At 41.2% G+C, this 27,952-nt stretch overlaps 2 protein-coding genes across 2 annotated transcripts; both read right to left on the bottom strand.

Moving 5' to 3' along the window:
* Nucleotides 1-372: 372 nt before the first annotated feature.
* On the bottom strand, nt 373-2,941 carry LOC124308166 (elongin-B). The gene is made up of 3 exons (XM_046770597.1): nt 2,781-2,941; nt 2,580-2,673; nt 373-2,338 (listed from the first exon to the last, which is right to left on the bottom strand). The coding sequence occupies exons 1-3, from the start codon at nt 2,781-2,783 to the stop codon at nt 2,082-2,084; spliced, it is 354 nt and encodes a 117-aa protein (XP_046626553.1). The 5' UTR covers nt 2,784-2,941; the 3' UTR covers nt 373-2,081.
* A 4,647-nt stretch (nt 2,942-7,588) lies between these two features.
* LOC124308095 (uncharacterized) lies at nt 7,589-27,456 on the bottom strand. The gene is made up of 17 exons (XM_046770451.1): nt 26,636-27,456; nt 23,023-23,223; nt 20,081-20,160; nt 18,515-18,608; nt 17,994-18,185; nt 17,575-17,771; nt 16,624-16,876; nt 16,018-16,163; nt 14,895-15,136; nt 14,413-14,545; nt 14,177-14,304; nt 13,976-14,085; nt 13,785-13,877; nt 13,532-13,701; nt 13,193-13,301; nt 13,018-13,117; nt 7,589-10,156 (listed from the first exon to the last, which is right to left on the bottom strand). Exons 1-17 carry the CDS (start codon nt 26,644-26,646, stop codon nt 7,988-7,990), a joined length of 4,428 nt encoding a protein of 1,475 aa, XP_046626407.1. The 5' UTR covers nt 26,647-27,456; the 3' UTR covers nt 7,589-7,987.
* Nucleotides 27,457-27,952: the final 496 nt, after the last annotated feature.

Raw genomic sequence — 27,952 nt, 5'->3', positions numbered from 1 at the left:
TTTCAACGAGAAATTAAATAATAAATTAATTCTGCGTTCAAAAACAGACCAAACGGGCACCTGGAACGTCTCATTACTTTAACAATTTTATTATTCACTTATCATTCACAAGAATTTGAAGCGATCAAAGTAAAGACAAAAAACCGAGCAATTACGTACAGAATAATACAACGGTGTGAGTAGCCTATAAGGTTTAGAATTATTTTAGCAGCGGCTGGTTTTTTCGTTCTCTAGGTAATTTGTGCAACAGTTAAATTGTCCAACTGCCAATCTGACTGTGGGGAAAGAAAATTACTTGAAAAGAAATTGTTCCAAGTCCTGTCACAATTAACCCGCTGAGGAGAGGTGGAAGAATAACATTGTTTTGTCGGATTGTGTTCAAATATCAGTTGTATTCTATTTCGGAATCCGAAATTTCACTTTTCGCGCAATTGTTGTATCGAGTAGCCTTTATCAGGTATTACGTATACGTATGTACAAAAAACATTTGCGACTCCATACCGAGTAGCGGTACGATTTATCAAACATGAAAAACTTTAAGCTTCCTAGACAGTGCTTACATTGCTTAAGATGGGGTTATGTATATACTATAATAATAAGCTACAAGAGATAAAACTAACTTATGCTAACCATACCATTTATTTTTTCATAAATTAAAAATATTAGGAGTTTATAACAGAACAGAATATTACGAAGATTTCATATTAAATTTCAAAATATCACATAATTAATCATTGAGATTTGAAAAAAAAAAAATCGAGACATGAATTATGGTAGTACGCGATAATTAACGAAGTTGTCAACAAGATCGTGCCAAATGATCATATCAATCAAAATACAACTGAATAAAACTAATATTTAATTTTATAAAACAGTACATCTTTTTATCATTATTTACTAGGCGTGCATTAGCGGGTGTAGGAAATTTATTTATCTGCTGGACTTGGTGTGTTATACTCTGGATTGAATCGAAAAAAGTGTAACATTTGTACTGTGTGAGTAACAAATTTAAATTCAAATTTGTGGATGAATTTTACATGTGCTAATGCATTTAATAGACAAAAAAAATCAAAGATGATGATACAACTATCCTCTCTCCATTATGGTACAGATTAATTACCGTACCTTCACAAATCTTGCGGTTTCAAGTATTCCCAAAGGTATCAAGTTCCTTTGTATGATTGCATGATCATTTATGAAAGGGAATGAAAAATAATAAATGAATTTTTTTAAATCTGTTTCCTACTTCTTCAATGTCTTCGCAATGGAAGTCAAGATTAGTAGTAATTATTAGTTTTGTATAATGTAGTTACTCAGCACCCTTCACAGGCAAAGGAGAGTGAGATTAGGGCGATAAAACAGCATATGCCCTGCATATACGTCTGCACGACCAGTGTTTCGTATTCATAATTATTTATATTTAAATACATATTAATGATAAACCTTGAAAAGATGAGAAATTGACTTAGCAGGTTTTTAAGATTAGGGAACATTCAAAATCAAATAGTTTAAATATACTTTGAATATCTCGATTAACAATTAATTTGCTGAAGAAGCCGATGGAACTAGTCTGTAATATTCCATTGCTCTGGAAGAAGGCGGTTCTATTGGAATTAGAACATTATGAAATGAGGTAAAAAATTCCATGGTGGAAAGCTTGAAATCACAAATGAAGAATAGGCATAGAAAATTTATTTCGGCAGCACATGATTACTCACGTAAGATCAAAGATCTTGTACTGAGAACTCAGAATAACTCTTTCGATTGTTTCTTAGTACGATGAATCATGAGAATAAAGGACATACCTAGTTCAGAAATGAAAGTACAGACTCTTTATCAAATCATCCGATTGTTTAGTACTCACTATCAGTTATCATCAGGCTGAAAACTTTAGAATACTGAAAATCTAGTAAACAATGAAAAAATATCTATTGATCACAAGGACATAATAATTACAGTCAACAGTTACAGCCAGCTCCAGAGTGAACTCTCTCCAATGCCTGTGATAATCCTAGAAAACATCGCTAATGAATTTATCAATATACTCAATCGTTGGTTAGTTGAGGACAAATTGGCGAGTTTCACGGAGTTTGTTCTTTGCCGTTGGCTTCCTGGGATTTCATTACATCAGGGAGATCAGGTGGTAACGAGTAAGGTGTCATTTCCAGAGGTTCAAACTGACCCCCTTCTTGGCGTAGGGCTAAAGCAACCAGAGCAGGGCATTGTGCTTTTGCCACTGCCGACGTCATTCCGTAATCCGACAAAAATTTGTTATCGGACATGATGACATTGTCTTTGCTGTAGAGTTGTTGATTCGCCGGAGCAATCTTCAGTATACCTAAAATTGGTTTAGAGTAGCTTAAACAACAGTTGGTGATCTGCTGGAGAGGCGAATTAATTCAGCTTTACGAAATACACGTTTAGAAGGTATCGAAGTCACCACAGATTTGCAGATATATGCAAATGACTTAAGCATCATCGAATAGGATTTGAAAAGATTATTTCAACAACTGATTCAGACACTCACCGACAAGGTCCATACATGAGATCATAATGGTTGAAAATATATTTCAGCTCACCTTCTATGATCTTTTTTAATTCAAGAACGGTAGTGTTGTCTTTAGCGTCTGTGAAAATAGTCGTTTTCTTTCGCCTGATCATGAGGAATACGTCCTGAAAAGAGGTATACATTATTTTTGAGGTTATGTGCGGGCGTGATGACAGAGCGAGTTTAAAATAATTACAAGAACATGTAATTCGAGGTATCGGTGAATTCTTACCATTCTCGAAGTTGATTACGCCTAGTTACGGCACTGCTGCTTACTTAATTAAATTACAAGTATCTCTTGGAAATAATGTGTTTATTTCCAAGTCCCAAGGTTACAGTCATACAAGTAAGAACGCTAATCCTGACTCCAGTTTCCAAACACTGACGTGAGATCTCGCTCTTCATTCGTCAACATTCTATTAAGCACTCTGCGATTGGCTCCTGAGGATTAGCATCAGCCTATAAGGCGGCGGAGGGCTCAGGGACAAGTTTAACCGTTTCTCGCAAGCTACGTAACAAACGGTAATTTGTTTGACAAATTGACAAAAGATTTGATTATATTATTGGTTTAATATACTTATAATTCCTAATCGATTGATTCAATATTTAATTCACCTACTTGTGACCTGGCTGAAAGACTTTTGATCAATACTTCTTTGGTACTAACCTGCGGTATTAGGTTTTACCTGCGTTCTCCTGTAATCCTTATAATCTTGCGGGTAAAAAACTTGTCCTTTCAGTTTCAAAATTTTCATTTTCGCCGATGAGCTGAATAGCGAACCGGTATTACGATTAATAATTAAAATTCATGTTTAATATAATTTATATATGCTTATAATTTGGTTTTGTTCCGTACTGAATGAAAGAATATATTACTATACCGAAAGAATTGAATATGAATTATTTTAATTTTTTTTAAACACATACTTTGCCATCATTCTGTTGCTTGCAAAACTAATTATTCAGCAGATGTGTTTTATATTTGTATAGTGGATATTTATTACTTCGCAGGGGAGCAAAATTCCCACTCAAGCTTGCATCAGTCAACGAAAGAAATTTGGAGAAATGGGTAGAGACGTATTTTTCTTTTTTTTTTTTTAATTGGGATATTCCAAATTTAGCATAACTCAATTCGTTTACATTACGTAGGAAATAACTCCAGAAATTTAAAGTATATCCACTTCTCGCGCATGAAATGAATTGACTTTGGAATTCAACTACAAGTACCGAAAGATATGGGAAATAAAAACTGCAAAAAAGTTTCTTGCTCTCGATATACTCTATTTTTTGAAATATCCCATCTACATAGATGAATTTCAACAGGAAAACTAAAGTTTTATGGAAATTCGTCCGCAATTTTCGAATTCTTTCTATTCGTATTATAATTAATCAATTCCGTGACAACCTTCAAATAATTTTTTTAAATCAATTGCAGCAGATTTACGATCAGAGAGTAGGTGAATATGTAAAGGATAATACATACGCATATTTAAACTTTGAAAAATCCTTCATTTTCATGGTATTATTGTGGTGTGCATACAAGCGTAATCATTTATGATTCCGAAATCACCGAGGAACGCTAAATAAAAAATTATCGTAGAAACCAACAACATAAAAGAATACATTCATCATAAGCTTTTTCATTAGTTTTTATAATTTTTTACAATAACATATAATTACAACATAATTTGCAGGTTGACTAGAGTTAAAATATCCATTATATATCTATGATTGTACGATTGTCATTTGTTCTTGGTCCATTAATTTAAACAATGGAACAACTAATCTGGTCAGTCGTATAGTAGTCCTATTTTAAATAAACGTGTTGAGTTAAATAATGAGCAGGACATAAATACTATGTAAATAATATTAATATATAAATAAATTTCGATCAATTTAGTATCAATGAAAATTCCTATATAGGTTCAAATATTCAATCGCGTCTAACTGCCAATGCTTCGCATTATTTTCAGTGGTTGTAATTAAAAAAATAAAAAGTTGAAAGGAACAAAGTTATCCTCAAACACATGTCTAAACTAATGAATTGGTACCCAGTTTGTGAATGATTTCAAGCGAGCGAGAATAAAATAGATAATTTCAGGCGAAAAATATCCGTAGTGATTATCGGCATGAAAATATTTTGAAATACGAAGGTAATATTTACTAGGTGAAATACGGGTTACTCTGCGGTGTCGTCCAATAAAATAACCAAGTTTGCAGATGGTCGGTATAACTTGAAACAGCGAAAACTTGGCGATAGTAATAAAACCAGTTTATCCAGCCATAGAAGGAGTAAAATATAGGCGGATAGACTGGAAACGGCTGCATGGCGGTGCGAGGGCGAGATAAATATTTAATCCTCGTCGATTTTGGTGATGAAAGGTGCAATTGAACTGGCATCTTCACAGTCAGGAATGAGTTTTCCTTTGAACTTGACACAGGTGTCAGCGCAGAGCTGTCCCTCGAAGTAAGCGCCGAACATCTTCTTGCACTGGGCGCAGTTCCTTATGCAGACGCCTGTTCAACGAACAAGTTTCACAGTTTAAATTTATGTAAATCATTGTATACATATGAATGCGTACATAGAAAAACGTGATAAGTAACGCAAATTTACATTAATGAATAAATCTGTGAAGATACTCCGCGGCGGGAATATCTCAACTTTCTTCACCGACTAATACGTGTAGGATGGCCAACCGGTCGTCTTTACACGTTGTGCAAGTTAATTTCAACTTTCGCTCTCTCTCTCTCTCTCTCGTTTAATTTAAGGCAAATTAAATGCAAGTGTTTACAAACCAATGCGGTTGGAGGTGCCGGTCGACGCTGCTATGGCAATCACAGCGAGCACGACAAGGAAGAGAATAGTAACACGGGTCTGGTTCTTCATATCTGCAACAAAGACCTATAGGCGGCGGGCTTTAATGAGATCAGGATCGACGTTTATGAGAAAAAAGTAGATGAGAGAAAAAAAAAAAATAAAAATTGTTCTTTTCGAGCCAGCGTTAAGTTTCAGTCTTAGATATCGAACACGTGGACTAGTAGATGAAATAAGCCGATTAAATAGAATTACCAAAAATATTTTGACTCCTATATCCGACTTCGGGCGAACTCTCTTTTTCACCCCTAATCTTCAATATTTACGCTCCTATAATTCTATCTCTATAAAGTCAAAGTTAATGAAAGTCATGCGAAAAAATGTATACATATAGTATCATGAGAACTTATTTCCAATGTAAAGATTATTTCTCGCTAATTGTGAGGCGACAATTTGCCGAAGAAAATAAGCTTGATAAGTAAAACTGGATTTAATATTGAATCGAAGTAAATTTCAAAAATTATCTCACAATATTTTTATTAAATCTCGCATCCGAGCGACATATTCACCTATATCCCTCACTTCACTGTGAAATGTTCAGTGCAGGCTTGAAAATTTCCTATTTCCTTGAAATTTAACTACGAGTTCAGACAGAGTGAAGTAAACACGATGAACGGCTTCTCGGAGTAACGCTACTCGCGCAAGTAACTCTGCTTATTATAAGATCTCGGAATCGGTCAGGTACCACCAAAAGGTCCGGTTACAATTTGTCAAAACGGGGCATGAATATATATGCGCGCGACTATTCCGTGGTCAGCTTCCTGTAGAGGTGTGAAGAAAAAAAGAAACATAAACAAATAATCGAAGAAGAAAAAGAGAAATAAATATGCATTGATACATGTTAAATGCGTCTACTAATTAGTAATCCGAATATCCACTGCCGGGAAGATTGCCGAAGGTTGTTTGGTTGCCTGTATTTAATGGTCTTGTCTCTCGGTTCTTTTTTCTCTCTTTTTTCCTCATTTTTTTTTTATCCTCTTTCTTTTTCTTTTTCACTTCTCACACAGTTAATAACCGGAATACGCAGCGTGCTTCCGCGTTTGATCCCCTCTTATTGATTGTGATCGCGGTTGCTATAATTAGACATTCCGTGTGCAATGTTTTCTTTTATTTTCCAAAGTTTCTTGTCAATGCCCCTGATCTTTCAACCGTTACACCAACAAAGCAGCAAGGAGATTTTCCATATGTACGGACAATTGGATTGACTGTAACACGTTCGATATCCCTAATAATCCAATATTTCATTTGCACAAAGTATTATATTATTTAGTATCGTTCTGTTTTATATTTCACACCATCTAATCCCCGAAATTTTCCGTAAGAGAAAGTGATTTTTTTATCCGCAAAGTCTGATTACGAGTGAAAATCGTTGCGCGTGCGATGTCTTAATTGTTGTACATACTTTGAATGTAGTGTAATACTTACTTGGGTGGACAATGAGTCGTCGAGCAAGTGTTGTTTGTTACAAACGAGGGTTTGGACTCTGAGAGCTGGTAGCGAGTCGAGTGATACCTGAATCGCGGAAACGCAAGCTTATATACCCGATCACCCTGAGTCTGCTCTGAGTCTCTGTCCTGGACCACCCTCCTTGAACAAGGGGAACCCCCTGTGACGCTGGCTTTCATCCTAATTCGGTTTCCTAGATTTCCTGCAGCACTTGTCGAAACGACGACGCGACAATACGCGACAAGACGCGACGCGGAAGTATCCGCGACACGGACAGCGTGGAATCTTTCTCTGAAGGAATTCTTTCGGTGATACACGTAAATCTGTCATTGAGATTAATTCACCGACCATTGCGAAGGAACTTTACACGGCACACGCTACGCACTGCCCGATCGCACTGATCATATCGCTTGTCTGTAATGCGTAAATGCTGCTTGTTGACTGGCTGGCTGAAACAACATTTATAAGTTATTCTTAATTAATTATCTCGAACCGCCAGGCGAATACCAGTTGTCATCTTTCGAACAAGCCACCGGTACGAAAACAGGAAGTGAAACTGTGCACCGGATTTTATACCACGGATTATCCACACATGGAATTAGACTCGAAATAAATTAGCCAAATTTGAGGCGAGGGTTACACATGACGTAAATAGTCGTGAAAATTACTCATCACGCGACATGATAGTAATTAATTAATTAATATATAATATATAATAATTAATTTCCAACAATTTATTTTCCGCACTTTTTTACTTATTACAATACCGCTCATCGCAAAAAGAACTTTTCAAGCATGGCATCGTTAAACGTCACCGTTATGCTTAGAGCACGCGTGAACGTTTTTCATTCGTGGTTTTTTTTTTTTGTACATATATTGCTCCAAGTCAAGTATATTTATCATTGAAGTAAGATGTTGTAAATACTAATTGCTTTACAGTTTAAAACAAAAATCACTTAAACATCTTAGAATATCAATTTTTACGTGCGGTTCCACTCTACATGAATTGAGACTATGAACGTCTCATTTTTACTTCATTATAATTAAAATTAGTCAACGAACTTGCGAGTCTGGTTATTCCAAACTCGTGACAACAGTACCGTAAATCTTAACATTATTTACGTCTTTTCTTTTTTCTTCGGACCACTGTATTCAAGTGTCCAGTAATTTTTGTACATCGCCGGCATTTTTCCCTCCTCCTTTGCCTTTGCAGCGACTTTATCATCGAGCCTAGAGACGTCATCTTTCCGGTCAAGAATAGTGCCCAGAGTTTCGTAAACTTCACGGAGCGATTCGTCGCTCGGTTCATCGTCGGCCTTGATCCCTGATTTTTTCTTCTTCTCGAGGAAATCCGCTACGCCTTCGTTGTCGTTGTCCGACCATTGCCCGTAGTACGCATCGTCCTCAACCTTGGCAGGCTCGGATCCATTCCGTTCATCTCCAGTCCCAAACATTCTCTCATAGGTTTTTTCATGCGCGTAAGGATCCTCGCGAAGATCGTCGCTTTTGACTACGGACGACGAGGCGGGAAATCGTTCTTCCTCATCCTCGTCTTCGTAGTATCCGGCAAACGGAGTATCGGTCGTAGAGGAACTAAAGACTCGGTCAAACTCCTCGAAGAAATTCGGAGGAACTACCGTGGCATCCTGTCCAGCACTTTTCTCTTCGCTTTTCCCATCCTTGTTTCGAATCCCCTCGCTCTCCTCGATCACCGGAATTTTAAGAAGTTCGAAATCCTTGTCCCAGGCCTTACTCGCGTCCCGTTTCACCTGCTCGTTGTTCCCGCGGACTTCAACTCGTCTGCTGCCCTGGTGCTCGTTCACGTCTCCTCTTGTCTTGTTCTGCTTGTAAGCGGCCGCTGTTTCCCTCTCGATTTCTTTAAATAACTCTTCAAGATTGAACGGCTTCTTGTAGTCCTCAATGTCGAACCGCAACGTCTCGAAGTCGAACGCATCCTCCTGAGGCTCGGAGTTACGTAGCTCATCCTTGACTGTCGAATCTTCATCGTCCTCTTCCTCTTGTCGCAGCCCTGCGTTATCGTCCCCTTCTTCGTCCGTTTCTTCTCTTACTTCCTCCTGTTCCTCCTGTTCCTCCGCCTCCATCTGCACCTCGTCGCTATCCCCGACGTCGTCATCGAGAACAATGATTTGCGGCATCCTCGGTCGCTGCTCGATGACAGCCGGTGCTTCCGGATCAACGACGTCCGCCTCTTCGTTCGGGTACTCGACGTACCTCTCCTTCGCCACCCTTCGGTCGTCCTTGTCGAGGCTCTGCTCTCGCTGATCGGTGTAATCGGGCACTTCGACGTAGGGTATCATGTCCGGATTGTAGGGAGGTATATCGGCGGGATAACCGTTTGCGTCCTTGGGCGCGTCGGCCGCTCCATCCTGCACGCCCTTCTGATGATCCTGAAGGTTTATGTAGGTCTGATTCTTCGCGTTTTCGTCGACCAACGCCGCCTCCTTGGGAGGCTCGACGGTCTCGTCGACTTGAACAATCGGGGTCCCGGTCGTCGTTCGCACGACGTCAGCATCGGGTATCGGCTGGCCGTTTCTGTAATACTGCCGGGAGCGTTTCGGCTCCTTTTCTGGAGACGGAGGCGGCAAATTCAAGTCCGAAATCTCGCTCGCCGCGGTATCGTTGCACACCTTGAAGACGGGGGTGTAGCCGGATTTCCTGGACTTCTTTTTTCCCGCTATTCCTCCGACGGGATTTTCCCCCCCGTCAGCGGTGACCTGGCGCTTAGACCTGCGAAGGGGAATCCGGCTGCTCTGCGTCCCTTCGTCGTAACGATTGCGCGACAGAATTTCCATTATCCTGAAAATGTTCTCTGGATCGGTTTGCTCAACTTTCTTCACGGTCGTTTTAGGCAGCTTGATAGGAGCCTTGATAGGACTTCTGGGTAAATCGTTGAGCAGGGTTCGCAAAGATTGAGGTTTCTCTTCGGGGATATCTTTCATCGGGGAAATTGATACCTCTGACTTCTCAAAGAAGTAGCCTGCCTCTGGCACGGCGTAAATCTGGGTCGAACGCTGCATCATCAGCCACGGTGAACCAATAGATTTTTTATCGGGTTTCGGTTTTAGTTTAGTTTCCGGGGTGACTGAAGTGGCGGATATTTTTGACGGGCGGAGGCCGGCTAATCCTAGAATCTTGGCGACCGTTACCGACGTCTTTTTAGGCTTTGACACCAAGTTATTCTTGCTTTCAGACGCCTTAGGCATCCTGGCGTAAACCAAGGGCGGCATTGGTTTAGGTACAGGCATGACGAAAGGTCCAGGAAAGTTCTGAAAATAATACGAGATACCCGCGATAGATTTAATAATCTGTAAATCCTAAGGTTACGAATACATCACGCCTGAAAGCGTTGGTATATTTACACAGTGCTATAAAATGTAAAGCTCATTTACTTTGACTATTTATTGGTACTTTCTCGATTTACCATAGATATTGGAAAAACCATCCCCGTCAACGTACAGCAATTTACAATCAAATTTCTACGTTACCGTGCACAAATACAAATTTTGGATGTCTATTATTTACAAGCAAAATAGAAATCTGGAATAATGTAATACTCACCGAGCTATTTTTTAAGACAGTTTACACGATATTTGGCACTGCACACGCTAAAAATTCTGCACGTTCTCAGGTCGTTCTCAAATATTCTTCCAAGTAACTACGTGGATATAAAATATTTTTGGAAATGTGAATGTGTTATGAAATTATAATTTCGATCGGTCAAGATTGGTCTGAATAAATAAAACTTGCGCTCAGAAATTTCTCACGCATCGGAGCGTCAGGTTGAGAAGCAGCCTGTCTGCATGTGGTAAAAGTCACGCCCGTATATTTCATCCTTGTAGAGATCGACACGTACGGTCGCTTCCTATTGCAAAATGGACCTCGAACAGAGTCGGAAAGTGAACGGAGGAGGTGAGAGAAGGTAGGAAGCTGATCGGTAAAGGGAAAAAGAATGGCTTGAGAAAATGCGCGGACAATTGATAATCGATCAATCGATCAATCAATCGATCAATCAATCAATCAATCAATCAATCAATCAGCCAATCAATCGTGCATTGTGCAATTATATACATACATATATGTGCTGATGCATGTATACTGAATGTACGATATTTTACACTTATACGCAATACACTTACAAAGTGAATTCCATACTTTATTCTTTCGACGATGGTAAATTATTATGTGTATGTATGTACAAAATCACGCGTATTAAATAATATCATTAAACAATATCGCGCAATACATATACATATATATATATATTTACATTACATACTACGATATACGCCTACAATACATAAATACCGGTGTATTCAATCGTGGGTATATAATAAAATAAATCAACTATATATAAATACTTGATGCAGGCGGGTGCGGATTGTGGGTAACTCAATCGGATGGGTGCAGGTTTTGTATACACATTTCGTACGCATGTAATAATATATTCCAGTACGCAGTATACGTTTACATACATACCATTCGTAGTTCTACCTATACATAATATGTGTACATAGATTTATTTATGAGGCAATGATTAGCTTATTGATAATACGAGATTTTTTCCCACCTCAGAGTAACACGTCAATTTTCTTTAAATTATCAGTATAACGTAAGTCTGGCATAGAAATAAACACTTATGCCATATGCTGCGCCGTTTTCGACCAAATTTTATACTTTCTATTGTATTTACCGACGTTCTCTATTTGTTGAGCGCAAAGGCATCGGTCAGCATGAATCCTCAAAGCTACTGATTATGCAGATTGTAAATATCGAAGCGAAGTGAAAGTAAAAGAGCCGTGTCGAGAGAAGAATATTAATTGAAAGTAATGACTCGCGGTTTACCAGATACCCTGTTTAAAGTACAAATAGGTCGTCATGTTTACGTCAGTATTGAAACTACACATTTTTGCTAGAGATTTAGTCTTTCAGGCTCAGTCCCGATATTGCAATTAATAATTGATTATATAAACATAATCAAAAGTAAACATTGGTTATGTTTGTGGTCAGAGATATATATATATATATATATATATATATATATATATATATAATGTATATTGCGTGCAGTGCAGGCGTGCGGCGCTGATGGTGCGTGATGTTCGTGTGTATTTGGCGAAGTTTGATAGTAATCCATTGGTCAAGGGAAATTTATAAACGAAAATGAAAAAAAAAAAAAAAAATAACCATAGGTTCACTCTTGGGTGAGCAAAGTTTCTAGATAAGAGGCGATGCTGTTTACGTTTGCAAAGAAGATTTGTGAGATGACATTTTCTCCGTGGTTTGACGGTGTTGGAAATGAGAGCACCGAATCACTGGCAGGTAATTGAAACGATTGTTTCTCCATCGATAATTGCTACAGTATGTAAAAACAATAAAAATATTCCTAGTTAATTCCTTACACAGTGTCAGGATTAAATCTTTCGCAAAATCCGACAATTTTAGCTAACAGTAAGAAACAGAAACAGTAGTAAAGAAGAGAAGAGAGTCCAGCTATTTACTTGATGCAGAAAAGATAATAAGTTTCGTGATAACAGGTGTCGTAATACATTAAGCAGGTAAAAAAGTTTGATTATTATTACTTAGGTGAAACTATGAAGAAAAAAAAAATGAACATAACAATGAGTAAATTGAATGTTAATAAAGTGTGAAAAAAAATTTGATAAAATTGGACATATTTAATAATTATTTATAGCGAAATCGAGATGAAAATAACTACAAGGCGAATCCGAGAAGCAATAAGGGTACGCTAGCATTTTTGCTAACCCTATGCAAACCGTTAAAATTTGTTACTATTGCAGTAACATTCCTCTAATAGAAATACCAAAATTAAAAACTGAAAAGTTCGAAAAAGTTCTGTTGAAACAATAATTGGATTGTTTAACATAAGACGGAGGAATAAAATTATAAATGGAGAATAAAGATAAAGGGTAATTGTTCGACTTGGATGTTTGAGTAATGATGGGAAATTGCCCGCGGTCAAAAGTGACAACGAAACCAATAACACTATGAACTAATGTAAGTTCTAAAAACTAATTTCTATTTTCTACCCACACTCTTACAGGATGCTGAGGTGTACCTTTCATATCTACTTGCCCAGGTGCGAATACTGCTCGGCAATATTACTCACGTATTGGGCGGCGTGCGCCGTTTGCGGTGACGGAAACTCGGCCCATTTGCTAAAATCGATGCTAGGTAAAATGCCACTTCGACAAGGAACCCTTGGATTTCTAAAATCAAAAACCGTGAGGTAAAAGACAAGAAAAGTGAAGTTAGGCAGTTCGGTTTATAATAGATTTACTTACATTTCGTGATCGGGCAGAACCATTGGATAAATTTGTATCGTATCGATAAGATCCGTGTTGTCACAAATAAGTCTCGCCATTCTGGATTTCCGAATTTCAGTGAGTTGTTCTGAGGAAAATAAAACGATGAAGATTGAAAAATTCAATTCAAAATTTCATATCAATCTCTTATCCTGAATTTACTGCAACGTTTTATTAAAATCCATATTGATTATTGTCAAGAATTATGGATAACGATATCGTAGTTATTGTTGATACTAAAAACTGATAATTTTTTCTATTCGCTAGGGTTTTTTTTTTCTGATAATTCGTATGAATTTATTCAAAATTATGGCTTACCAGGAGTGAAAGAAGACGGCTGATTCGGCAGTTCGTACCAAAAGCGATCCCCGCGTCTCGAGTAGCTGAATTGCGTTGCAATAATGCAAGCGAAAGTGGGACCCAACATGCTACCTGGAAGTGGTCTCTCAGAGACACCACCGGACCATAAATCGACGTCAGAGGGATGCCTAAAATGATGGACATTTTTATTTTTATAGATGCACAACGACTATTCAACGATTCTTTTTTTAATAAATAAACATATACTAACTGAAATATCGAGCTGTATCGCCTGATGGTCTCGTTTGGCATGGATCCGAAGAGTTCTTCAAAAGTGTCAGCACCGGGAAGTCCGCAGAATTTTCTGTCGAAAAAAAAAGAAACAATTTATGAGGTATAAATCTAACGAAACCCAGTCTCTTTTTCACATCAAATATGTATAGGTATATTATTCCTGGTTACCTGAACTCCATGTAGCTAGGAAGTCCGAATTCTCGACCACGCTGCATATTGAACGACACTAAATCCATACCGAATTTCGCGCCGACTTTTTTGAACAGATGATTGGTGACCTGAAGAAACAAGGCAAAAAAAAAAAGAGGAGGGTAAAATCGGAATCGAAACTTTAATACGCGGGGATTCCAACTTGACGCCAATACTGACCTCCTGGGTGATAGAATCGTCCATAGCCTGAGCGACCTGATTCATCAGACCCATAAAATATTCATCCAAGACCCCAGCGCGGTACAGATCGTAGGGTCTTCTGATAAGATCGGAGAGCCGTTTGGACGCTGAAAGAAAATTAGGGAAATAATTCTTTCATCCGTTGCTTCGACGTTGATCAACATTTTTGACGCGTTACCACACGGTCGTCCGAAATACCGAGTGCCGATACGTACCGATGAACTTGTGAGCTTTGCTCCACCTTTCAACGGCCGTCGGGAGCAACGAATGACCAAATCTGTAGGCTGCGGCTGCGAACGCATCCAAGACCCCCGGGTTTACACTCGGGTCGTAGCCGTCCCAGTATCCCTGCATTTCGAAATAAAACAGCAAAGGTTTAGCTGTGGTTTGTGAACGACAGAATAAACTAGAGAGCAATGTTGCACGGAATCAACACCCCGTCAAAAGAATCGAATCTGTTTCGATAAAAGAAAGTCCTGTACCGGCATTCCAACTCCCCCATAAATAAGAGGCAAACTGGAGCATACGCAAGGTGTTTGGCATTGATTGTCAGTCATTCTAGCCGTAGGCATTTCAAGCCACATGATAATATATAGGGAAGGGGTGGAGCCGAACGGGTGTACGTGTAGTCGGTATGTTATACGCGTTAAGAAAGCAGAAATTGCGTAATAAGTAAAACGTATGGTTGTAAAATTACGTCTTTCTCAAGCAGGAGGCCAAACTTCTCCATGACCTCCTTTCCGAGCAAAATTGGGAGAAATTCGTTATAGGTGACGTGCTGGATCTCAGCAATTACGATACGTCTTGCCTCCTGGAATATCGTCTCGTCGTCCCAGTGAGGATTAACCTGGGCCAGGGCGTTGGCTGCCCGGTTGTGCTCTCTGGCCAGCAGCGTGTGCATGCAGGTCAGTACCAGCTGCTCGTTGACCCGAATCTCACCTGCAAAATGCGAAAAATCCAACTCCACAAGTTAGCTACATTCACGGCTTTTATATTTAATTTTTTGATAAGCTGCGCCACCGTTTTCGAAAGATCAAAGTTTCTCCCTCACCTCCTCCTTGATTTTCAGCGAACATACTTCTATCAATTAGTGACTATACTCTACATCGTTACATTTGTCTTGGATGTCAGTTAAAACTTCGAAGAACAAGAAAGACAGTAAAAAAAAAAGAAAAAAAAACAGACGACGAAAAGAATTAATTAATTATCCTAAGGGCCCAGTTGAAAATAAATATACATAAATAAATAATTATCATACCGACCGTGATATAGGTCCGAAATATATGCAAAGATTAAGATAAAATTAACGATATTCCGACGATCATGGAATTATAATTCGAAGGGAAAATTGACGAAAAGTTGAAGTAATACGAACGATCGATAACGGGGACAGTCCCTATAAATGATAAGAAATTGTTACAGCGTAACATATGTAACGTACCTGGGGGACGTGCTTTAGTGTGTATAAAGAACAGTTCGAAATTCTTCTTACAAGTAATGAACTTCTCACGTGACTAGTTGCGATTAGAAAGTTATCCATAGTGGTAGTAAATATTTGTAGAGATAACTTCTTAGTTAGTTGACCAATGTTCTAGAAATAACCGGATCGGTTGCTTACGCGACTGAACGTGTATTATGCATACATGCGATTATTAATTTACACAGGATAATCAACCGTCGCTGTCCATTATTACCTCGTTCTTGACTATAAACGAAACAAGGTTTAACGATCGATTATACCTACGGAGCGCAACGGACGAACCACGATTGTTAAGCAACCGCTTCAAATCAGGGTGGGAAGTTAAACGGAGGAAACTTACCGGCCTCGAAGCAGTACATGGAACGGTTTGGCCTGGTGCAACCTTCATCAGGAATGTCGAGCTTCAGGGGCAGCAAATCTTTAAGTCCGTATTCAGAGAACACGGGGTTCATACGTAACAGTCCGCCATATCCGGTCCGCAGTTTTCTACCGAAGAAAAACTTTTCATTTGATTGTATCATTTCAACGTTTGTTACAACTCTCGGAACGTCGGGTGGTTGTTATTCACAGATACGGTATCACCTGATAAGAATCGGAATAAAAAGTTGAACTGATCTTTAAAAACCGTTGGTCCGACGTATTACGCATAATATCCCAGTCACACCCACGACATCGTGAATTTCGTAATGTTTACTGTTTCTGGGTCAACAGAACCGATAATTCGTTGACACCTTGGTGTAACTTGATCGATTGAGTTAACCTTGATAGCCCTTTTTTCTATATCCCTTGTCGCAATTAAACGTTGTACACACCTGCGTTACGATATCCTTGACGACATTGGTGGTGCAATTGCGTTACACGTTCACGTCCGCTCACACGAATGTCGGAAAAGACGTTATATTCAATGGGAACGCATCGAAGATACGTTTGGTCAAGTGATATTTACCTCGCAAAAGCGTCCGACACTCCGTAAACCGTGTTGCCGTCGAGGACCCCGGTGAGGAGGTTGAACTGGACGCGAGAACCGAGGCGACATCCGGGTCGAGGCGCTGGGAAACCTCGAACAAAGTCCATGCAGCGTACCCCGAACAGTCTGTAGAAGTAATCGTCCTCCGGTATCAGGATCTCGTTGCAGTAAGGATTTTTCAGGTGCGGCGGCCTGTGGCAGCACTCCTCGGGATCATTTCGGTTCAGCAAGTCTGTGTAGGTAACACGGGATTAAAATCTAGTTGACGATATTTCTTTCCTCTTTATTTTCATCGTTCATGTACAAAGTTTGTTCTTTGCAAAGTTCAATAGAATCTGCGAAATCAACTTTCACGCAATCATCATTATATTACCTACGGATATAACGTACATTCGGAGATTGGTGAAGGACCTGGGAATGAAAGGACTGCAACGTGAGATCATTGCACCGAGTCAATAAACTCGCACTTTCTCTTGCAATTAGGGTATAATTTTTAGGAGTGACCATTGTGACGATCACTCTCTCAATTTTTTAACGGCACGGTGCAAGTACAACGGTATCGTGTTATTAGAAAGGGCGCGGGATGAAACCACCGTAAATGAACCGTTGAAACAGACCATTACCACGCTATAGCGAATGAGCGTAATTGTAAGCACATCGAAGCGTTCATTCACCGATGTCTTTACGGCCTGTTCAGAAAACAACAATTGTCATAAGAATATCGATGCGCAACAATCAGAGAAAAAGAATGAGAAAGTTTGGAGTTAGCATTACCGGACAATACTTTGGGTGGATACATCGCAAAGCGAAACGGCGTATAAGTTTCGTGCTTCGAACATATTCATGGGCACGTTTGACGAATCAGCTGTAAAATGTCGTGACAGCCCGAGGACCAAATAAGAGATAGCTAATTTATACGAAGGTACTTACCTAACGGTGTGGCGGTCAAAGTGTAGTCGTGATCCATAAACTGGCCCCAAGCGATGACCATGACAGTACCGGCATGGTCGTGATAACCTTCGTCAGGGTGCATGGTGCGAGAAACGACACGAGCCAAAGGTAGCTGATTTCCGGTGACAGATATTCTGGGCGAGTTTATGCCGTCGGAATACCTCGGAGGCAGAAGTCTAAGGCGAAGGCCAACGAAGGTCTTTATTAAGGCAGGTATTTCAAAATGATCAAACACCTCGCAGTCGGTGCCGTTTGCTGCCGCCGAGGCAGAGGTGAACGTCCGTCAAGAGTCCCGCTCGAGAGGATGCGGATTAGCGTTTAAATCTCTCTCGGGCGTGTCATTAATCTTGTTTATAAAAATGAAAACTATACTAAGCGGAAGGAAACGTTTCGGTTACCTTGAGAACGGCGTCATGGTTGCCCCCCACGTTGGGTTTTCCAGATTCGTGCAAAGTCCGTCGTATCTCCGATATTTTCCTGGACGGCACTCGACGTTGCTCAGGAACGCTGGGCAGACTTCGCGAATCAAGGTTTTCGACGTATCGATAAGCGGAAGACCCTTTTCGATGTCGTCGTAAGTTAGTCCGTACCTAAACGCGTGGAATGTTTTACTATTTTTCATCTTCGCCCTCCTTCCCATCGAGATTCGCAGAGATTGAACCGAATACAAAACTATTGGCATTAGCTTGAAACACTTGACACCAAAGGTCCAAAAATTTTACTATCAGTTTCAGAAGTTTACGACTGGTTTAACGACAATCCTTGCGGATCTCCTGTTATTGGACACTTTCTAAACGAGAACCTTTTTTCAAGCTCAACTGGTCAGGTATCAAACATTCAGGTCCTGAATATTACACTCTGCGATAACTTGAAACAATATTTTTATCGGAGAATTGCTGCTAAACAGTGTCAGACGTACTTTTGCGCGAGGTTTGTAGAGATGTCCAAAAGGAGCTCGCCGACCGTGGCCAAGTCTTCTCCGCGCCATGTTTCGGTGTTGGGCTGAGCAACGTCTGTACAACGCAACACAACAGACACATGTAAGTCAAAGATTGAAAAAATAACTTCGTTATGAAATATGGTGTAAGGTATATTTGTTTAAACTGAGGGATGATTTCAAATGTTGGTAAAAACCACGCAAAGAAATCCATAAACCTAGAACAAGTAATCTCGCATAGCGGCAGAGCGTTTGTGACAGGTTCGTTTAATTTCTTCCTGTAATTTCGCACGCCTTTTCGAACTGCATAAATGTACAAATACCGGTAGAATATTTGGGGCGAAATGCAAAGAGAAACCGGAATACAGGGTGAAAGCGAGGCAGGATGACGAAGCGTATTTTTGTTGAAATAAATTAGTAAATCGCGGTCACGGGTTTTTCCTCACTTATTATACAGAAGGCAATCTTACGCAGGGTAATTAGATTAGTTGTGGCCTATATTGTCTGCACTTATTGCGAATTATCATGATGGATTATTTTCTTCCCCCCTCGAGATTGCCTTATATAATTTACGAAGCTTTTAGATAATCAGTAAGTAATAGCGGGTAAACATAAATCATAACCGTTAATGAACTGTTAGTTTTTTCTATTCCTAACATTCAACTCGCAGGGAATGAATCTATTATATGTAACTTCAGATTCTTACATACTCAACAATTACAAACTTTACGAGATAATTTCGTAACAGCTAACAAGCCCAAAAAGATTATACGTCAAAATACTCGTCATGCTTTGAATCATCTCCAATTTTTCTATTCGAAAATTGGACAATATAAGTTGACGCCGAAGGTTGTCGGTATAAAGTAAAGGACTTTGGCCTGTTTAGAAATCGGTGAAAATTAGTTTCTCGTGCGAGTAAATGAACGCAAAGTTTGACCAGACTGTTGAAAAAATGGTTCTCCATTCTCATTCATATCAGTGTCGAGATATGCCTAATGTAAAGCAATTTAATTCAGCAACTATGAACGTGTCGCTGACGTTAACTAGCACTTACCGACCTATTTGTGGTCCGTAAACAAAGTGGTCGACCTCACTCGCGGTGCTTGCATTAAGTATTGAGAAATCGTAGTGTAACGAACGGGTATTTTTGCGCCGATAAACATACGTATTCACCTGCAGTAGCCCGTAGGCTGCAGGTCGACTCTGCTTTGAGAGGATCAAACAAGCTGCGGCGATACCTCCGTGCGTATTTGTCTCTAATTAACCATCGATACATTCTGTATCGACCGCGCCGCTAAGTGCCTAATTGTCAACCACATTATCTCGTTATTGAGGATAAATTTTTTAGCCCAACGCGACATTTTCTGCAAATGCCTTTCACGTCGGACTGTCACTTGCTACATGATATACTCGACAACTGGTCCCGCCTATTAATATACGCGGAAAATTTATCCCAATTACGATACGCAACGCATCGATTTCATCGACAATATTCTTCACCAATGCAGAACGCGGTACGGAAAAAAGTAAAAGGAAATAAAAACTTACTGATGCGTTTGCGAGCTTCGATGTAAGCGTGGTTCACGGCGTCGTAAGTGATGCACGTCTGACTTCCGGCAGAAGGCGGGCTGTAAAACGAAAGAAGCAAATGTTAGACGAAAAATGGATAGAAGAAATTTCCGTCAAAGTACGTGGGTCGGTACACGTCGTAAAATACGAAGGTATGATACTACAATGGGCGGATGATCGGACGTTGAACAGCAAATATTTTGCAAGGACGTCAACGGCGGCGCGTTGCTGGATGAGAGATAAATGGTAGAAACTAAGTAAGGTTGCATAGGAATGCCGCGTGCGTTGGCCTGCGGTTCTATTTACGCGAGGCGAGCATTACACTTGGATTGCGTAAAAGGTGTTGTGCGAATTGCGAAGGCTCCGTAGCCGAGGAGGTAATACAAGATGCCGCATGCCAGTGAGAAAAGCGATCTAGGTAAGGATCAGCGCCGGCATATCTGGTTTCTGGAACGCAGACAAGGCGTTTCGCGACGTCGGCACGTCACTCACTCAGTCAGTCAGTCAGTTAGTCGCGGTAACTTTGTGTAGTGGGTATAGTTTTCGGTTTCCAGTCACCGCTGAAAGGGTGTTGCACCACTTCCAAGTGGCCAAAGGCCTCGCCTCGGGGTCTCGAAGATGAATGATTCGGTGGTAAACGAGAGGGAAGAGATCGAAGAATGAAGGAAATACAAAGAAAGAGAGTGAGCGATGAAATAAATCGCTACTGTCCGATTAGCCGACACGTATTGTGCGGGTAGACGTTATAGCCCTAGGTCCGAAGTTTAACAGGTGAAAAAACTTGCATCCGTTGACTGGAAACGAGATAATCTAACACTAAATACCATCAGAGTCAGAACTTGTGTTATGAAATATTTAACAGCTGTCTTGTAAAACGGTTACGGCACGTCGCTCTCGATCATTAGCTCGATCTCGGCATCGCTTCGAACACAGCTAATGACACGCGTAAGAAGGGCAGGATTGAAGTGAAAAATTGGTTATTAAAATCTTGACACCGTCTTTCAGCTCCGCGATCAAATAACGCCAGTGATAATCAATATTTGCATCACGACGAAAGGTTGTTGGTCGACTCGTAATGATTGGATCAATTTCCATGTCCCGATCATACCCGTGCAACTTTGGCGTTAGGCGTAACGTGATTGAATAGAGTAAATGCCTGTGGCAGATTTTACCGCGAGAGATAATTGACGAAATGAATTAAGCTAAGAGGTTGGAAATTATATCCAACGTTAGACCGATAGAGGGTCGGATTGATTGTTGAGGCAAAGATTGGCCTGACAATCAGTCAGTTCAAGTCAGTCAGGTGTAATTTAGCACTAAATCTTGGCCCCCGAGAGTATCTCCCGAAGCGATATATCCGCTGCTCGATTACTCTATTCGGCTTCCCTTTTCCAGCCAATAAATTTCACGAGTTCTTTACGTCAAGCTTGGAAGTAAGTAAGTATATCATGCCAGTCGTTCATTACGGAATAGCGGCTTATACTCGGTATCGAACTCCACTCGACCGTTGATCATTCATTATATAATCACCCGTGCACTCTTGTACGAGTCTCGGGGGTATCCGTACGTCCAATTTACACTTCACCCGCAATACCTCCGCGTCCTTGGAGAAGCGGAGGTCGTTCCAAGGGCCTGGATACGAAGTATCAAGGGAAGAAGAATAACCAAGGAAGACGGACAGCCGTGCAATTATTCGGTGATCTTTCGAGGCGAGAAAAGGGGTCAGTGCATACGACCTTGCCTTAATTCGTTCAGGTAGTTAGGCAGCCGAACGTATCTGCTGCTGAACGACCGTGTGGGTAAATGTAGAAATGCAATTGTACCGTACAGAGATGATTTTGCCCGGTTAGAGATAAAACTTGGTCCAGATGTACTCGACGATTTCGACACAATTTCGGCCTTCGACGTGACGGCGGTTTTGCCGGGTTAGAAAGTTCATTTATTAAGTCAGACTTATTTAACCATTCGCACGTGTGCGGGTACGGCTCGGATATATTATATTGTACCCACTGTATATATAACATATATGTGTGTGTGTGTGTGTGTATATATAAATTATATATTATATATATATATATATATATATAATATACCCGTTAGAAATGCAAACGCGGGCGTAACAATAATTATGCGTTTAAGAATGACAGGCTCTATTTTCCCCGCATACAGACACGTCATAATACGCACAACGGGTATGTGTTACGATATTACATCGTTGCGAGAGTACAAGCGATTACATATTTTCATTCAAAGATAAAGCAGCAACACCGACCGACCCAACGTTACGTAGAGATTTGGAACGCCGGCGACGCTGGCGAATATCGAGCGTGCATGTATGTAGCTGCGTTCCTTGCCGAGGTGCGGCGGAACATGTTCATTCCTCTCGAGTCCGGCTCCATTATTTCGTATCCTCGAGGCATCGATAAAAGCAGTTTTGCCGCGGTTGCACGCGATATGAGATACGAGATCTGGTCAGGGAGTAGACGACGTGTCGTTAATCGTCGGTAGTCGATACCGACCAATGAGGTCCAGCTGTCGAGCCGAAAAGCCCGAGGAGTACAAGCTCTTGAGCAACATTTTCACGCGTCATTCGCGTCACCGATTCGACGTTCAGCCGGGCATTATTCGGGGTGGTTGCACACGTCGGCTCGGGAGTAGATGATACACGGTACAATGTGTAATAAACGCAACCTAGGCTACGGGTACTTATCGCACGCCATGCATCGCGGAGAAAGTGCTCACATGATAGCTTTCGTGCGGTGCGATAATAATTGCGAATTAATTAACCGTTGCCTCATCGCTCACGTGCTCGCCCTGCGAATCCGAACAAGCGTATTCCCACGTAAGTGTAATATTTAATCATATCCCTATTCGCGAATCCCACAACTCCAAGGTACGAATTAAAACTATATCATACTCACAATGTACCGCGCAGCAGGTTGTAGGTGTAATCGAAGGCGCTCGATCTTCCGGGACCGTCGAGAACCAGGGCGCATTCATCGCCGATTGTTGAGTAAGCGTCGATCGGCTGATACTGGATTCCCGAACACCTTAGATCGGCTCCGAAAATCGTCACTGCCGCAATCAGAACCGCGGCTAACCGCGTCCGCGGTATCGGTGATCTGAAATCACAGGAACGAAATCATTATCGCGCGAATCGTCCGCTGAAAAGCAAAAATAACTACGCATCCTAATAGCATTCTCTGCACCTCCCGAGGCTCGTTACGCAGGCGCGTTTTACGAGCCCGGATTGCGCCAACCGAACGAACGGATGGACGACTGACGACCGGAGGATTATTGCCTTTCGAGTCCGGATGCTTCGGCCGATGTATCGACAAGTTCAGCAAATCCGTTCACTCGATGACCACTCGCAGACACCTTACAGCGTGCCGAATCGGCTGTAATATTTTTGCTCCGTTCCGCTTAAGCGATCGAAAAACGAGCTTATTATAGATAATATTATAGGCCATAAATTGCTGCTGTTGAGAAATGCGCGATAGCATACAATGTATACGATCTCTGTCCGGACAGAGATGAATCATACCAGTGACACGCATTGTTCGTTCTTCGCGTCCTACACCGTATATAGTTGCTATGCTAATCGATCAAGATCATTGGTTTCTTTCTGCCGGATGATTGATTCCTTCTTTGTGCGTTTCGTTGCAAGTATCCGACATTGTTCCTCGTTGATAAACTTGTACGGAACTTGATGACCAAGTCCAAGAAATACGACATGCGTGCAAAAAAATAAATAAATAAAAATAAAAATAAACAAAAAACACAACATTCTCCGCTTGAACGACGGTGAATAAAAGTGGCAGAAACGTAGGTTAACCACAAGTGGGTGAGGTGCCGTCGTAAATTGAAGTAGTTTTGACACGAGCAACCATATATTATACAATCTCGTAGTCGATTGGACAAAAGCAGGGCATAGTTATGTCGCGTGAAACGCGAGTTCGAAACATGGAAATAGGCTCACTGCGAGGTTCGTAGTACAGGGGAAACCGCGAGCACGTGTCCCGAGCAGCCCGTGGGCAGACAGACTGATCGTAGGTTTTAGCATACAGCGAGTGATCGGTATTGGGAGCTTACTTATCGTGCGGTTCGCTAACGATTATGCGAAAATGGTATTAGGTGCAATAAGGTTGAATACGGCTATGATAATGAAAGATTTGATCGTTAACCATACCCGATATGTGTTTACGTATCGCGAGACTGGAAAATAAATATATTTATACCTATGTCTGTACGCGCATGGTCCATTATGCGGTTTCGATACGTATCTTGGTAGCGGCGGCGGTAGAACTCGACGTTGTAACGATTGGTTGGCACATAAACTAGTTCGCGGGCTGCGCTTATACATATAAAACCAATTAAACGGACCTCGGATAACTTTCGAACAATACGCAACTGCAGTTTCACAGTTTAATGAGGTTTTGAGTAAGCCAAGAGTACTCCGAGCCAGGGATCATTAAGGCGTTATATTGCCTGTTTAAGGACAGGGGAGTGCGGTGGCCGAATATTCGCTGCATACAACCTGCAATCAATTTGCAAAGGACTCGCGGAGGTGTCGCAATTGCTGGTTTACGCTCAGCCGTAATACGCTATTCTTCAAATTACTTAAACTGCGGTTGTCACCGGGTTTATGGAAAGTCAATTGAGACGTTGTCCGGTTAGCGGCTACTGCAGTTACATGATTTTACGCTTTCGGGACCCTCGCGTTTTCCGGCTGACCGCAGACAGGCTGCTGCCTTCGTCAATGGTCGCCGCGTGCAATTTTTCGCAAAACCACTTAACTTAACTGCGAAGCCCGCCTGATTGTACAATTTACACCGAGGCATGTTTTTATGTTCTTTCTTTTATTTCTGATAACGATCTCAGAAACGAGGCATGACCGATACTCCCACGAATAAACGATCGGTCATGTCTATCCAGCTGTGAAATATATATATATATATATATACCGTAATAATATCTATCTGGGTATCGATGTAACGCTAAAATCATATCCAGACAATTAGATCGACTGTCTGCGCAAGGCGGAGGGGGGCTGAAATCACCGAACCGAATCAATTGAAGCGTGATAAAGATCCAGCTTGAGAAGGGGGAAAGTTGAAACCGAAGACGCGATGAATTTCTTTTCAAATAAATCCCACGATTGAAAAGTAAAGAGCGTCTTTCAAGGCCCGTTGAATTCTCCGGATGTTATACCGATCCTCGAGACGCGTTGCGTCATTGCAATGCAGCCGATGACGTCAGCTCTGAAAATCTCTCCGCTCCTGAGGTATATCTTTTCTTTTATTTATTCAATTTCCACTCATTTTATACATTTTTATGTTTCCCTAGTGCTCGCTGAACGTCTCGACTTACCCGCGACCCGACACGCGTCACGACATCACGAGATGAATAAATTTCAAGCTAAAAGAAGCGTATTCCGCAAACGTCCCAACAAAATCATGTCAACGGTATGGCGACTTCCTTTCTATTCAACGGTTCTTTATTCTGGCTACTTGTACATGCATGTGGACATTCTGATTTGTTCTCTAGCGCGCGTTTCGTATTCGTTCGTCGATATTTTCAACCTTAGTAAGTTTCTGAAAACGACGTTGCAAAGTAAAAAAGTTCCGTTTGCCTACTTTACATTGGTCAAGAATGCAGGATAAATTTCGTCAGAATATGATACTCGAAATCGAGAGGTAATCGGAGTAGACATGACGTAGAATTTTGATCTCCGATAAGAAAAGGTCCTTGATTTGTCCAACCGTTCAGCCGATGTGTCCGGCAATATCTGGCACTGGCAATATCCCGGCTTTTGCAATCCGTTCGGAAAGCTGGTTCGGCAAAAACGCGAGAGGACTGTACAACCAACGGTATCCTTAGAAATGTGCGATATTGGGTTACACGGTGCGTGCCCGTATCGAATTTTGCGGAAGACGATTTTCACTTTTGACACTTAATACGGACGGCGATAGTCACATTGCGCTCAAGGTGTGCATGGATCCGTGTAGCGTTAGTCCTGCGAGCATCGGATCTCCTACGCGAGTCCGTTTTACTCGTGCGTACCCGGAGGGAAGAAAGAAGGAAAGAAAGAAAGGTGTGTGAGAGTGAAATATGACGGGTGATAGAAGGCGATTCCTAACTTCCGAATCATCGCAATTGCCTCGGTGTCAGCCTCCTTTCAAACATCCCGAAGACATCAAGAACCGTTGTCCTCGTTTTATTGTTACCTAAATCTAACCGCCTGCGGCGAACGTCAAGACGAGCACAGTAATCACGGGATGATCCAAATAAAACGAGATATTTTATACTTTCTCAGAGCCGGTTAAACGCCCCTTTCACTTTCCGTGGAGGCTTCAACCGCGTCGGTGTGTGTATAAATAATATACGCGTGTACATTTTAATAACTAGCAATTACAAGTATCACCGTAGACCGCGCGAAATTTCGAAAAATTCCGCCGACCACCTTTACCTCTCTAACGCGATTCGGAAAAACAATAAAATGTAAAAAATTCGATTCCACGTCTGTTTCCTCACCTGCGAATCATTCTGCCTGCATTTGCTCGCGTTTCGCGAATATTCTCAGTAACGGTATCACGTCGATGTTAAAATCGTGCTCAGTAATTGATACCGACAATGAGAGACTCCGATCGAAGTCTGGAGCCACCACGACACCACACACTGACAAAATACCACGATTTTCTTACGACTGCGATATATTGCGACCAAGTGACTTCCCGAAGTGTGCAAGGAGCAGCCTGCACGGTAACACAGTCGGCTAACTCTGCCTGGTGATAATGTTCGACTGTTTAATGCCAAAGAGTATGTTCTAGCGGCTGGTGGTCAACGTAGTTCTTTAACGGGGACGCCGTCCCCTTACCGTGCCAAGACTCCAGGGTGGGATGCGAAAGCTCCCCAAAAGTAGGGGCACGGTGGGGGGGGAGAACGCCACTCGATTTGTACCTGGAGGACGACTGGCTGCTCGACTATTTAGACTCTCTGTAACTCTGTACCCAACGATGCAGTGTTTGGCTTGCAGAGAAGAAGTTTCTTGCGTACGCCTCGACGGATCGACTTTCCTTTCTATGGTCTTGTACTTGCTTCGTACGTCTGCTGCCCTAGATTCCCTTTTCTTCTTTCCAACTCGTCACGTATTCCAACGACACCGCGAGAATTCTCCTCATTTACATTCGATCAAATGTACAAAATTTCCAGCACGACGAAAAACTTTTCACGTCCCTTCTGACGTGGACTCTTAATTATGCAGTCTCCTTCGTCGTTTTGTAACATATGATAACAATTCTACAGTACGCAGGTACCTTACAGCTGATTGTGGATCTCAGAGACCCAATGAATTTATAAGAAAATCGGATGAATGGAGGGAATCAAGACAATTTCAATGTTTGAAAATTGAAAACAAAAATACATACAACGATGCTAGATTTGATAATCGTGCGATTAACTTTTTTACATTCGCACGATTCGTGACCGTATGAGGATTTCTAAGATTGAACGTACACTGACCGGTTCTCTCGGTCGATCGCTTCACGGGAGGGAATAGTGAAAAATTGGAAAACGGAAGTAGGAAACGAACAACGCCACACCCTGCTCTCTTCGATGGAAAGGAAAGGGAAAAGGAAATATAACGCTCCCGTTTTCTCCGCAAAAGGAGGGCTTAAAAATCGTCATCGAATATAAGCGATACAGCATATTATTATACCTACTCCGGGTCACCACCCCGCAGAAAGTCGGTATGGCGGACGCGTGAAAGTCTCTCGTCCGATGGAGCAGATTCGCTTCGTACGACCGCAATAATTACTCGCTGTATATAATAATACAAGTGTAGAAGTATAG

The sequence above is a fragment of the Neodiprion virginianus genome, chromosome 1, assembly GCF_021901495.1.
Source record: "Neodiprion virginianus isolate iyNeoVirg1 chromosome 1, iyNeoVirg1.1, whole genome shotgun sequence".
Classification (NCBI taxonomy): Eukaryota; Metazoa; Arthropoda; class Insecta; order Hymenoptera; family Diprionidae; genus Neodiprion; species Neodiprion virginianus.
The sequence above is the reverse complement of the archived record's forward strand: the minus strand, read 5'-3'. Positions and strand labels throughout refer to the sequence as shown.

Coding starts and splice junctions, on each gene's coding strand:
- LOC124308166 (XM_046770597.1), bottom strand. Junction 2,339..2,579: donor ATTAAAAAAGATCATAGAAG/GTGAGCTGAAAT, acceptor AACCAATTTTAG/GTATACTGAAGATTGCTCCG.
- LOC124308095 (XM_046770451.1), bottom strand. Junction 14,546..14,894: donor GCCTCCTGCTTGAGAAAGAC/GTAATTTTACAA, acceptor TTCGAAATGCAG/GGATACTGGGACGGCTACGA. Junction 14,305..14,412: donor CAAAGCTCACAAGTTCATCG/GTACGTATCGGC, acceptor ATTTTCTTTCAG/CGTCCAAACGGCTCTCCGAT.